Below are 12682 nucleotides of genomic sequence, written 5' to 3' on the forward strand. Positions count from 1 at the left end.
AGGACCCCACTTATAAATTGTCTTGGTGGTGGCAACATTATTGAACCCTTTTACCACCAGAACCAAGTCACGCGCACGCTTGGAGTAGAGTGCGTTTGTGACAATGACATCATATCCCGCCGCTCAGTAATCAAGATGGCGGCCACGGAGGGGATTTCTGTAAACAGACGGGTCGCTAGGCTTCCTCAGCAACAAATCAACTTTAATCGCAATGAAACAAAGCCAAGTTCACATGAGTTGCCAATTCTAACCAATTCAACTACTGAAAAAAGAAGGTAGAACTTTTATATATATTTTATTGTAATCATTTTATTGCGTGTTAAACAGATCTAAACATCACAAAAATAATTAATTACCCGCCAATCCTTAAGCTCTTAAAATAATTATTTCCAAGCCCCATCTCGTCTGTTGTCACCCCTCACAGATCCCGTTTACCATCAGCCAATGGCTTACAGACCTCTGTATTGTTGAAGAGACGCGCCTTATCTTCCAGACCACCTGTAATGTTTTTATAAAAACATGAAAAAATGGGTCCCCGAGGTCCCCCGCTTGTAAGAAGGGCCTCCTCTGAACAATCGCCATCAACTACAACCTGTCTCTTGCCAAGATACTGATGTAAGGCTTACTGGTCTGCAGTCGCCAGAACCCCGGAATCCTCCATGTTTTACGCGTCTCAGTGCTTTCTGTCTGAGGTTCCTTCCCTTATTACCGAGTATCTTATTGTAGCAAAGCAGTGAATCACCCACTAAACCTTATTGTATTTGAACAAACCTGGGAACTTCTGGGCTCTGGCTACCCAGAGCCTACTCTTGGGGGACGCGGCCAGGACTGCCCGCCGACATCATGGGAAATATCCCTATTTAAAGGGGAAATGGGTGGGCCATGTCAAGACCCCGCGACCCGGAGGATTCAGGTGTTGAGCCAGAGAGGTCCCAGGTATTTATATAAGAATATTTGCAAGTATAAAGCAGATTATACGACTTTAAGCAATTCCCATAAAAGCTATTGATTTCTGTGAGTTATAAGAAGTGGACGCAGGGGCCGGCACCAGGCGGGGGATTTTCTCCCGTCTCCTACACGGAATTCCCGGTACGGATCCCTTCTGTTTGCGGAGCTGCAAAGACATTGAGAATACATTAATGTGTCGCCTTAAACTTACTTCACTTATTCATTTCCTTAATAATTTAAATATTAGGCAATAGGAGAGAGAAAGAAGAACAAACATGGAGGGTTTAGAAACTGAAACCAGTTTAAGGTGGTTTGTTTTATCGTCTCCCAGTAGAAAAGTACGCGACCCCCCATTTAATATAAATAAATTGTGAGACGGCGCTCGCAGATCAATCCACACGGAACAGATTTTTTTATGTAGATCTGTAGAAAGTTCTCTGGAAAGCAGGTTCTGCGCCAGCAGGATGACGCGTAACTAATAGGAGTAATAATGGAGCCGCTCTGCCCGGCTCGTGTTCTGGATGTCTATATAGTTACACGGTTTATACTAGAAATATTTGGGCTTGGGGGTCTCTTTCTGCTCTGATTTTCCCAGAATCACTGAATTATTGAACTCGTATCAGGCTCTCCTCATATGAAGACAAAAAACATCTTCCCGTTATCATTACGGACTTACATTTACGTCGTGGATGCGGCTGGAGACCCTTCTGACACTTAAAAGAAAAAAAAAGTTTGTTATAAAGGTGACGCCAATCTTCCCATCACTAATTAGATACCCAGCACAGGTATGTGGCGCTTGGCACTGCCCGTCTCCCTCAAACGGGGCTTTTAGACACAACGTCCCCCCCCTACCTGCCCCCGCAACCCATAACCCACCAGAGTTAGCTGAAGACACGCGACCCCCGAGTGACGCTGCCCCCCACCGCCAGTATTCTGTATATTATAATATCACCCGCCAACCTCCGCTGCCAGCCATTATACCCGCGCACAGAAACGCCAACATAGCGGGAGACGAAAGGATTACTTACTGCCAGTCGGGGCGTAAACGGGACGTCTGCCTGAAATAAACAGATTTAAAAATAATTAATACTGGGGAAGGGACGCTGGTGCAAAGTATGAAAAGTGGTGAAACTACATAGCAACCAGAGGAATAGCCAATCAGAAGTGTTATTTTATTGGTTGCTATGGTGATAAGGTGATATAACATTCCCCGTCATATACAATCAGAATTATTAGTGATGTCATGTGAAGAAGCCTCTATAGAGTATTCAGAAGCAGTAATTTCGCGAACCTCTCCTCCATAATATAAACCCAACAGCAGCAGCGACAGCGATCCCTGCAACGACTCCAATGACGATGTACACGGTGCTGCCGCTTCCGTCCTTCCTCGGATCTGAGTGACACAAAACAGGAGATATCAGTCAGGGGGCAATCTGAGAATGTGATGTAAGTGTTGGGGTAATTACCCCTCTCCTTGCGGCACTCACCCCACATCACAATGCGTGGCTCTGCCAGGCTGCCGTGGTCCACGTGGCAGGAGTAACTGTCCCCCTCTTTTGGGGTCACTTCCACGGTGACCCTGATCTGGTAAGTGCCGTCGGTATTGGGGAGAACCTGTTTGGCCTCATCCGAGGGAATATCTATCTCGTTCCTCTTCCAATTCACGTCCACCTCGCGGGGGTAAAACCCGTACACCTGGCAGTGAAGCTTTGTGGCCCCCTCTGAAGTCTGGGCTGAAACCTTCACCTCCGGGGCAACTGAGATCACAGAAAGGGTTAAATAACGGTTACTTGGTGTGACAGTCCATCCGTTTGACCCATACATTATTTTGGCCCCATTCCTGATCTCATGTATTGTACGTCTATCCCTGTGTGTTACCCCCTCAGCCAAACGAGTATATTCACCGACTCTCCCAAGGAATAAGGACTTACCGACCCTGCGGGCTCCCTGTGCTGGTCGGATTCAACGCCCCCCCCCCCTGCTTGGCGCCTGAGAGGGACCTAACCGTGAATTCATGGAAATTTACACCGGCCAGAAACCGCGGCCATACCTGCCGACCATTGCAATTTCACTGCTACAGACACCTGTTCTCCCACCACGACGCTCTTTTGGGGTAACATTAAGCCTGTGGTGGGCGACACTCGGTGGGGGTTACGGAGAGGGAGCTCGTCTGGGAACCCTGGTTTTATCACCAGGACCGAGGTTTACCAGCCGCGGTTATGGAACTGAGGGATTCCATGCGGACCGTTCCAGGGGAAGTTTCCAGCGCTGTCGCTCAGGGTCCTGCCGTTGCACCGCGTCACTTTTTGGATCATATCATCCACGGACCCTGAGCTCTCCATTGCTACCCCGGGATCGATGCCGCTCCGTCTGGATCACCCCAAAATAGCGACTCTTTGTCGGGTGGGCATTGCTGGCCATAGAACTGTATGACGGAGCCGCGCTGTCTGGTGGTTGATGAGATTTTATCCCTAATCCCGCCGTGTGTTTTGTATAAATATCTGAGGCGTCCTCAATAAACTCCGTTCTGTTTGTACACTAAGTCCCGGCTAGTGCTTGGGGGAATATGAAGGGTTAACCCCTTTCAGCGGCAAGGAAGTCCGAGTACCGGTCTCCGCCACAATGGAGCTGCAGTTTAGAAGATTTGCCCCATCCGGATGTGTGGCCCCTGCTAGTGCTTTATGCCCCTGTATCACCCCATGCGCGGTCAGCGCTGCCACTTCGGTTGGAGCCGATCCTGTAGAGTTTTATGTAAAGTTCTGGAAGGATCCGGAACATTCTGGAGAGAGGTCAAAAGAAGCGACTACAACGGGGAAAGATCTGCAGGATATAAATTCTCAAAATGACTAAAAGATCTGAATGCGTACAATCTGCAGGAGACAGGAGACAGGAACAGCCTCCCAGCAGAAGAGGTAGAGGTTAAACCATTTGCAGCCAATGACATAACAGGTACGTCATGATAAGTTTGCTCCTACAGGACTCATAACGTACCTGGTATGTAATTGGTTAAAAATGCCCCCCACCACTGTTGCTAATTCCCTAAATTCCCGGCTTTAATAAAATATTTTATCTCTTTCTTTACTTGACCCTAAGGGGTTATTATTTATATTCCCTTTTAGTTGATATGGTGCAGTCAGTGGGGAATTTGTTGGACAGGGTTAGGTAGGGGTTAAACACAATAAATAAAAACCTAAAAAAAACATGAAAAATAAAAAAATATAAAAATTAAAATAAATGAAAATGACAGAAATCAGGTTAATGAATATATTTTGGGATTTCTCCCATTTATACCGGCTGCGGATAATTTATATTCTCATAAATTCCAGCGTTTATAATTTTTTCGTATAATAATACAGCTTAAAAAATCCCTACTTTCCCAGAAATACTTATTTAATTTATTCGCTGAATGAGAAAGAGGGAGCTTGGTTGGTATATAAGAGATATAAACAACGAGAACGCCGGCCAATGGGAGCCAGAACGCTGCGCTGTGTAACTCCGCCTACTTTGCATTAGTCCTTTTTTTGTCCCAGGACACCTGGAGCAAAAGTTGCCAAAATCAGGACTGTTCTTCACAAAGCAGGAGAGTTGGGAGTCATGCAGAAGATAAACAGTTAATAAAAAATCCAAGAGAGGCTGGTGCGACCCGGTATGGAGAATGGAATTATAAACCAGATGAAGCCCCCAGGAGCCGTTACCCCCCCCTTCCCCATTTCTGCTACAGCTCCTCCCTCTCCCACCGCTCCAGCTCCTCCCACCCCCGCGCTCCAGCTCCTCCCCCCCGCTCTCACCTCTCCGCTCCAGCTCCTCCCGTCCGTTCTCGATGTATTTCTTCAGCCATTCTATACACTCGATCTCCAGGTAATTCTTCAGTCTCTCTCCCACTCGCACCTCCGGACCGTTCCATCTCTGTGCGGAGATCTGCGCCTCGGCAACGACCGGAACATAAACCCCGCGCTCGGCGTCCAGGGCGAGGAAATCCCCCCCGTCATATCCGTGCTGCTCGTACCCCCCGGTGCTGCCGTCATCCCTCAGCTCACAGCCGTACATCACCTGCAGAGAATGGACACCTGCAGAGAGCGGCACTCGTTACACCCGGCTGAGTGTGAGTGACGTGGGGGTCACACCCCAGGACCCCAGTATACGGACCCTCGCTGTACTGGGAGCAGAGCCGGTTACTGGGAGTACTGGGGAGCCTGTTTTCCCGGTTATTATATCATGTTTCCGGTAATTAGTGATGTCATCTGTATGATGTCATAAAGATGGTTTCTCGGGGCTATTATTCATTATACTGTATTGGGCTCCATCTCTATCAGCCCTTCATACAGCAGCCAATCAGAGCATCGAACGCTGCGGACAATAAAGGGTTAAAGTTCACTCCCTCCGGTTTATAAACCCCTCGGATGGGAATGCTGGGAGTTACTGTCATAGTGGATACAGTGCGGGGAGTTGCTGCTGTGGTAGTGGATACAGTGCGGGGAGTTGCTGCTGTGGTAGTGGATACAGTGCGGGGAGTTGCTGCGGTCGTAGTGGATACAGTGCGGGGAGTTGCTGCGGTCGTAGTGGATGCAGTGCGGGGAGTTGCTGCATTCGTAGTGGATACAGTGCGGGGAGTTGCTGCTGTCGTAGTGGATACAGAGCAGGGAGTTACTGCTGTTGTGGTAGTGGATACAGCGCGGGGAGTTACTGCTGTTGTGGTAGTGGATACAGCGCGGGGAGTTACTGCTGTTGTGGCAGTGGATACAGCGCGGGGAGTTACTGCTGTTGTGGCAGTGGATACAGCGCGGGGAGTTACTGTTGCAGTAGTGGATACAGCACTGGGAGTTACTGTTGCAGTAGTGGATACAGTGCTGGGAGTTACTGTTGCAGTAGTGGATACAGTGCTGGGAGTTACTGTTGCAGTAGTGGATACAGTGCTGGGAGTTACTGTTGCGGTAGTGGATACAGGGTGGGGAGTTACTGTTGCGGTAGTGGATACAGGGTGGGGAGTTACTGTTGTGGTAGTGGATACAGGGTGGGGAGTTCCTGCTGTGGTAATGGATACAGTGCGGGGAGTTGCTGCTGTGGTAGTGGATACAGGTCAGGGAGTTGCTGCTGTGGTAGTGGATACAGTGCGGGGAGTTGCTGCTGTGGTAGTGGATACAGTGCGGGGAGTTGTAACTGTGGTAGTGGATACAGTGCTGGGAGTTGTTGCTGTAGTAGTGGATACACTGCTGGGAGTTGCTGCTGTGGTAGCGTATACAGTGCGGGGAGTTACTGTTGTGGTAGTGGATACAGTGCTGGGAGTTGCTGTTGTGGTAGTGGATACAGGTCAGGGAGTTGCTGCTGTGGTAGTGGATACAGTGCGGGGAGTTGCTGCTGTGGTAGTGGATACAGTGCAGGGAGTTGTAACTGTGGTAGTGGATACAGTGCTGGGAGTTGTAACTGTGGTAGTGGATACAGTGCTGGGAGTTGTTGCTGTGGTAGTGGATACAGTGCTGGGAGTTGCTGCTGTGGTAGCGTATACAGTGCGGGGAGTTGCTGCTGTGGTAGTGGATACAGTGCTGGGAGTTGCTGCTGTGGTAGCGTATACAGTGCGGGGAGTTGCTGCTGTGGTAGTGGATACAGTGCTGGGAGTTGTTGCTGTGGTAGTGGATACAGTGCTGGGAGTTGCTGCTGTGGTAGCGTATACAGTGCGGGGAGTTACTGTTGTGGTAGTGGATACAGTGCTGGGAGTTGCTGCTGTGGTAGTGGATACAGTGCTGGGTCTCACCTGCGGTGTGGTTGAAGCGGCTCATTAATGTCCTCACATTGTATTTAAATACAGCCTCGTGGCCTTTGCCTTTCTGTGTCTCTCCCTCCCAGTATTCCGGTCCCGCTTTCTCCATCCACCGAGCGACAGGGACAGCCCGGCCGCGGTCACTGTTATAATCCGATATCTGGATCCCGTCCACATACCCGACTGCAGAGAACTCCGGCAGCCCGTGTCCCGGAGCCGAGACCGCGGTGTAATAATACTGGAGAGAGTGACCTGAGACAGACAGACACGTCAGAGACAGACTGACCCGCAGAGCTCACACTCTATACACATTCTGTATGCCGGGGACCCCTCCCCATTATACTCACCACAATACACCCCGGACACCCCCACAACGAGCAGCAGGGGCCACATCTTTACCCCCCTGTATGCGGACATATCGGGGCCCCGGAGCGGGAATAACACAGACTGATCCCGAACTAACAGCCCGAGTCAACCGGAAATCCCCTGTGAGTCAGGAGCTCTGCGCTGATTGGCTGCAGCAGGAACTCAGACCAATAGGAAATTAAATCCTCTGCGCATCAGCAGTTACCGGGCAGAGGGAAGCGCTGAAGGTTGTGAGAGCGGAGAAATTGAAAGTGAAAGTCCGCTTATTTCCGGCGGGGCTGTTATTAATATTCTGGATAACCCAGGTTTATTGGAGTGACGTCATCAACCATTTCTCCAGGAAACACAAACGTTTAGCATGTTACTGACCAGCGCAGGGAAAGCGTGTCCTGCAGGGGGTGTGTGGGGGGGGCAGGGCCGGCCGAAGACTTAACGCCGCCTGGGGCGAAGTTTAAAACGCCAACGCCGGGGGGGCATTTTAAACTTCGCCGACGCCATAATCTACGATCCCCCCTGGTGTTTACCTTTAAACAGTCCTGCGGCGAGTCTCCCTGCTCTGCCACGGTGCCGGCTTATAATGCTGAGCGCCGGAAATTGACGTCACTTCCGGCGCTCTGCATTACAAGCCGGCACCGGGACCGAACAGGGAGACTCGCCGCAGAGGAGAGAGAGAGAGAGGGGCGCCGAGCGGGTAAGCGAAAACCACTCGGTGCCCCTCTCTCTCTCCTCCGCTTCAAAAAAAAAACAAAACAAAAAAAAGCGCCTGGGGCAATTGCCCCAGTCTGCCCCATTATAGGGCCGGCCCTGGTGGGGGGTATTAGGTGAGGTTAGAGGGGTGCATACCTTCCAAGTGTCCCGTCTTTTGTAGGACAGCTTTGACTTTCGGAAGGAAGTATAAGTGAGCGTGAATGTTTATGTATAAGTGTTTGTTAACATGAGCATGTATGTGTAAATATTTGTGTGTGCGCATGTACTTGTAAGTGGTGTGATTTGGAGTGTGTTTATGTGTCAGTATGAATGTGTATATATAAGTGGTGTGAGGGAGTGTTTATGTGTAAGCGGTATGAGGGAGTGTGTGTTAGAATGAGTCTGTACGTGTGTGTTAGTGAGTATGAGTAAGTGTATGTGTGTTAGCATGTGTTTGTGTAAGTGTGTTTACGTTTGTGTGCCAGAGTGTATGTTGCAAGGCGTACAAAAGGCACAGACAAGTTATTTGGGGGCAATGATGTCACAAGCAGAGTGTTTGGGGTTACGATGGGTCTGATGAGCTGCTTGAGGGCAAAGGTGGCTCTCACAAGCTGTTTGATGGCATTGTGGGAAATCTCCCTGTTCCTGGCCTCCTCTATAGAGTAATATAAATAATGACTGGGAAGGGCGACCAGATCAGCCATGTTTCCCAGGGACCATTGAGTTTGATCATATTGTGGACACACAGTGCTGACCACACCCCTCCCCGCCTCCTGCCACACCCCCAACACAGGTGTTCCAGGAATAGAAAGCTACGGAGCTCTGCTGAGTGCTGCTACTGGGGAGGAATAAACTGATAAAATTCAATGAAAAAAAAAAAAAATGTCCCTAGAGGGCCTGCAATCGCGGGGTCTGTGTGACATAAGTGATGCCTGTAAACACCATCTGTGTCCCCCGTTCTCTGCATCCCTCCTTGAGCTGGAGAGAGCCAGGAAACAGCAGTTCCCTGGGGCCCAAGATCTATATATATATAATTTTTTTTTTGTTATCTGACCCTAAGTGGTTAATTATTTAATATATATATATATATATTTGAATAACTATTTTGTAGTTGGTGAGCGACACAAGTTTAGGGATAGGTTTAGCATTAGGTGGGGTTAAAACATTTGTTTTTTTTAAAACAAAGAAAATTAGAAAATAATATAGAAATATTGTGCTTTTTCCAAATCAAGGCAGGTTAAAATAATGTGTTTTGGTATTTTTCGCATTTATACCAGCTGTAGATAATTTATATACCCGTAAAACTGTGAATATGTTCATTGGCCCAGATTGAGGTTGCCCGGGATTTAAAATGCCATTACGGGACTGTCTTGGGCGATACGGGACCCTAATACAGACCCCATAGTACATGGCATGAATTATATATATATATAAATATAGAACTTAGAACCTGATAGGAGAGATTTCCGTCTGAACAGGGACCTTGATGACCAAACCTGTAATTAGATAGCTGTTTACTCAGGATATAAATTAATCTGTGACAAGATGAACACCTAAATTCCCATAGTAGGAGGAGATATAAACTGTATTCTAGAACCTCGATAACTTTATAAATTGTCATTATAAAAATAATTTAAGTTTCTATCAATAAAACTTTCTGTTGAAAGATGTGAACAAGATATAGGATGCTTAACCTCATTAGATGGATTATTAATAAAAAAATACAATATATACAGTAATTCATACATATGATCTGGCTGTTCCAGGCAGGATCTCTGCTGACTAAGTGCAAAAGAAACAAGTTTTCAGCCTCATAACTGATAAGTGCCCAGGGCCGCGCTGGCGGTGAAGAGGTAGCCCTGGCCCTTTAAGACCAGCGGCCACCTGATGACACAAGTGTGGCCGACATCTAGATGTGTGCAGCGGCATGTTATGTGTTTTATGCTCATGCAGCCAGGTCTATCAGCCCATGTGCCGGATGACCAGTCCGGGGCTGTAAGTGGCCAGTTAACCCCTGAAGGACTTAGGCTAGGTTTCCACTTGTTTTTTTTTTTGCTAAAAACGCTGCAGCCAGATGTTAGCTGTTCTTCAATAGGAAATCGCACAATGCCATATCCACTTGGCGTTTTTCTGTTTGGCGTTTTTTCAGTCCTCTTTGGCGTTTTTCTGCTTTTTTGGGCTCTGTGGCAGTTTTTCAGAATCGCAGCATGTTGACACTCTGGCGTTTTTTGCAAGGAAATCTTGGCGTTTTTCTCCAATAGAAGTCTATGGGAGAGAAAAAACGCCATGAAAAAGCCATGTGGGGTTTTTTGCCTTGGCGTTTTTTATGGCGTTTTTTTCCACAGTTACAATGCAGAGGATGGACCCAGTATCTGTGTGTCCTACGAGAAATAGGCTGGAAACAAACAGTTTCACACAAAACAAAGTCCTGGACTGGTTCATATTGAATTTTACACCATTTGGAACAAACATGCCATTACAAACAAACATACGCGACCGGATCCTGCGTGCCAAAAGCAACAGCAAACAATTTGCACCATCATTTGGGACCAATCTTCCCAGAGGAGCAGACATTCGAAATAAAGCATGCCTTACAAACCACAGAAAAGAGACAAAAGGGTCCGCCGGGGCGTAGAACTCTACCAAGTAAAGGGCATCAGGAGAGGGCAGATACTTGCCATTTATCCCAATCCCTTTTAGCTGGGTGAAACTTCTAACTTGTAAAGGCTGGAAAAACTGCCTAAGGTCAAAAAAGCAATTTCCACAGAAAGGCTAAAACTCCAGAAAAAACGCCAAAACGCAGGTAAATGCAGTGGCAGTTTTCTTGGCGTTTTTCCTGGCGTTTTTCATCAATAAAATAACGCAGGACAAAAACCCAAGTGGAAACCTAGCCTGAGGCTGATGTTTCTATTTTCACACTTTACTATTTAGTTTAACCACACAAATTATATATTGTATTTCCCAATGTATATCATTATCTGGTACAGAAAAAAAATTACAAAAACTGTCTATATATAGCCAGGCGAAATCAGCAAAAATAAAACAAACAGGGCCGGCCCAAGGCAAAATGCCGCCTGGGGCGAATTTTAAAATTCCGCCCCCCATATCTACCCTTCCTCTCCCTCCGTCCCTATTATCTACCCTTACCCCCCCCCCTTGTACTTACCTTTCAGCAGTCCTGCGGCGAGTCTCCATGCCGGCACCGAGAGCGAACAGGGAGACTCGCCGCAGAGGAGAGAGAGAGGGGTGCCGAGCGGGTACTGACAGCTTGGTAAGCGAAAACCACTCGGCGCCCCTTTCTCTCTCTTTCGTTTATTAAAAAAAAAAATTTTGTCGGGCCGGCACTGGCCCACGGTCACCGCTAAAATAGCAGATTCTTAAGACCATTGATGTCCTTATCCATATATTTCCATGTACTATATATATATATATATATATATATATACTATATATACACACACTTTATGGACAAAAGTATCGGGACACCTGGCCATTACACCAACAGGGACTTTCATGACACCGTATTCTAAATACATAGACATTAATATGTAGTTTGTTCCCCCTTTGCAGCTTCAACTCTTCTGGGAAGCCTTGCCACAAGATTTTGGAGCGTTTCTGTGGGAATTTTTGCCTATTCCTCCAGTAGATGAGGTCAGGCACTGATGTTGGATGAGAAATACTTTCACAAGTACTCTGTGAGTCTACTTCAAATCTCCGTTTATTCAGGGAAAGCATAAGAAGAAAAACATCACAAATCATACATGCGTAGAAATAGGCAGAGTCTCCCCTGACAATACAGTAATACAGGAGGTTATCAGACACAACCTTATACAATAAGCATACCAGGGTCCGAGAGACTCCAACAGAAAGAAGAAACATTGTGTAATAACAGAGACGGAGAGTATGCCCGTACAATGCCGTCGAGCAGAGAGCACAGCACGGCAGGCTTCACCTGAAAACAACAAACCAAGAACATAAACAAGAGATTAGGGCTGCAACTAACGATTATTTTAATAATCGATTAGTTGGCCGATTATTTTTTCGATTAATCGATTAATCGGATAAAAAAATGTAAATTTTTCATTTATTTAAAATAATTTACTAAACAAATGATGTTAAATACAAACAGCAGAATAAAAAAAACTTTGATAATACATTTCTTGTCTTTATTTCCCAACCAGCCCCCCAATATATGCACATTTGAGCCCAGGCTTGCTACGCTGCCTCCCAGACATGCCATGCTGCCCCCCCACATATGCCACGCTGCCTACCACAGCACTCCACGCTGCCTCCCACATATACCACACCACGCTGCCTCCCACATCTGCCACACCACGCTGCCTCCCACATCTGCCACTCCACGCTGCCTCCCACATCTGCCACTCCACGCTGCCTCCCACATATGCCACGCCACGCTGCCTCCCACATCTGCCACGCCACGCTGCCTCCCACATCTGCCACGCCACGCTGCCTCCCACATCAGCCACTCCACTCTACCCCCCACATGCCACTGTGCCTGATACGCCTTATACCCCCTGAAACACCACTCCATCCTCCCCAGACATGCCACCCTGCCCTCCCCACATATGCCACGCCATGCTGCCTCCCACATCTGCCACTCCACAATGCCTCCCACATATGCCACGCTGCCTCCCACATCTGCCACTCCACGCTGCCTCCCACATCTGCCACTCCACGCTGCCTCCCACATCTGCCACTGTGCCTGATACGCCTTATATCCCCTGATACCCCACTCCATCCTCCCCAGACATGCCACCCTGCCTCCCAGACATGCCAGTTCTCTACCCCCAGATATGCCACTCTACCCCCAGATATGCCTTATACACCCTGATACACCACTCCGTCCTCCCCAGACATGCCACACTGCCCTCCCCACATATGCCTTTTATACTGTATATGCCTTAT

The 12682-nt window shown here is 47.9% G+C and overlaps 1 protein-coding gene across 1 annotated transcript; it reads right to left on the reverse strand.

Moving 5' to 3' along the window:
- Nucleotides 1-282: 282 nt before the first annotated feature.
- On the reverse strand, nucleotides 283-7199 carry LOC128503194 (class I histocompatibility antigen, F10 alpha chain-like). Its single transcript, XM_053473236.1, has 8 exons — nucleotides 7051-7199; nucleotides 6698-6955; nucleotides 4737-5015; nucleotides 2436-2705; nucleotides 2240-2341; nucleotides 1977-2006; nucleotides 1625-1661; nucleotides 283-1114 (listed from the first exon to the last, which is right to left on the reverse strand). Exons 1-7 carry the CDS (start codon nucleotides 7118-7120, stop codon nucleotides 1627-1629), a joined length of 1044 nt encoding a protein of 347 aa, XP_053329211.1. The 5' UTR covers nucleotides 7121-7199; the 3' UTR covers nucleotides 283-1114; nucleotides 1625-1626.
- Nucleotides 7200-12682: the final 5483 nt, after the last annotated feature.

Source organism: Spea bombifrons, chromosome 8 (genome assembly GCF_027358695.1).
Source record: "Spea bombifrons isolate aSpeBom1 chromosome 8, aSpeBom1.2.pri, whole genome shotgun sequence".
NCBI classification, from domain to species: domain Eukaryota; kingdom Metazoa; phylum Chordata; class Amphibia; order Anura; family Pelobatidae; genus Spea; species Spea bombifrons.

Bases quoted from the DNA above. Each gene is read 5' to 3' on its own strand.
- LOC128503194 (XM_053473236.1), bottom strand. From the start codon at position 7,120: ATGTCCGCATACAGGGGGGTAAAGATGTGGCCCCTGCTGCTCGTTGTG. The intron at 2,706-4,736 runs GTGAGAGCGGGG...CTGTGATCTCAG, and splicing joins GGAGGAGCTGGAGCGGAGAG to TTGCCCCGGAGGTGAAGGTT. The intron at 1,662-1,976 runs GTAAGTAATCCT...TTTTCTTTTAAG, and splicing joins CGTTTACGCCCCGACTGGCA to TGTCAGAAGGGTCTCCAGCC.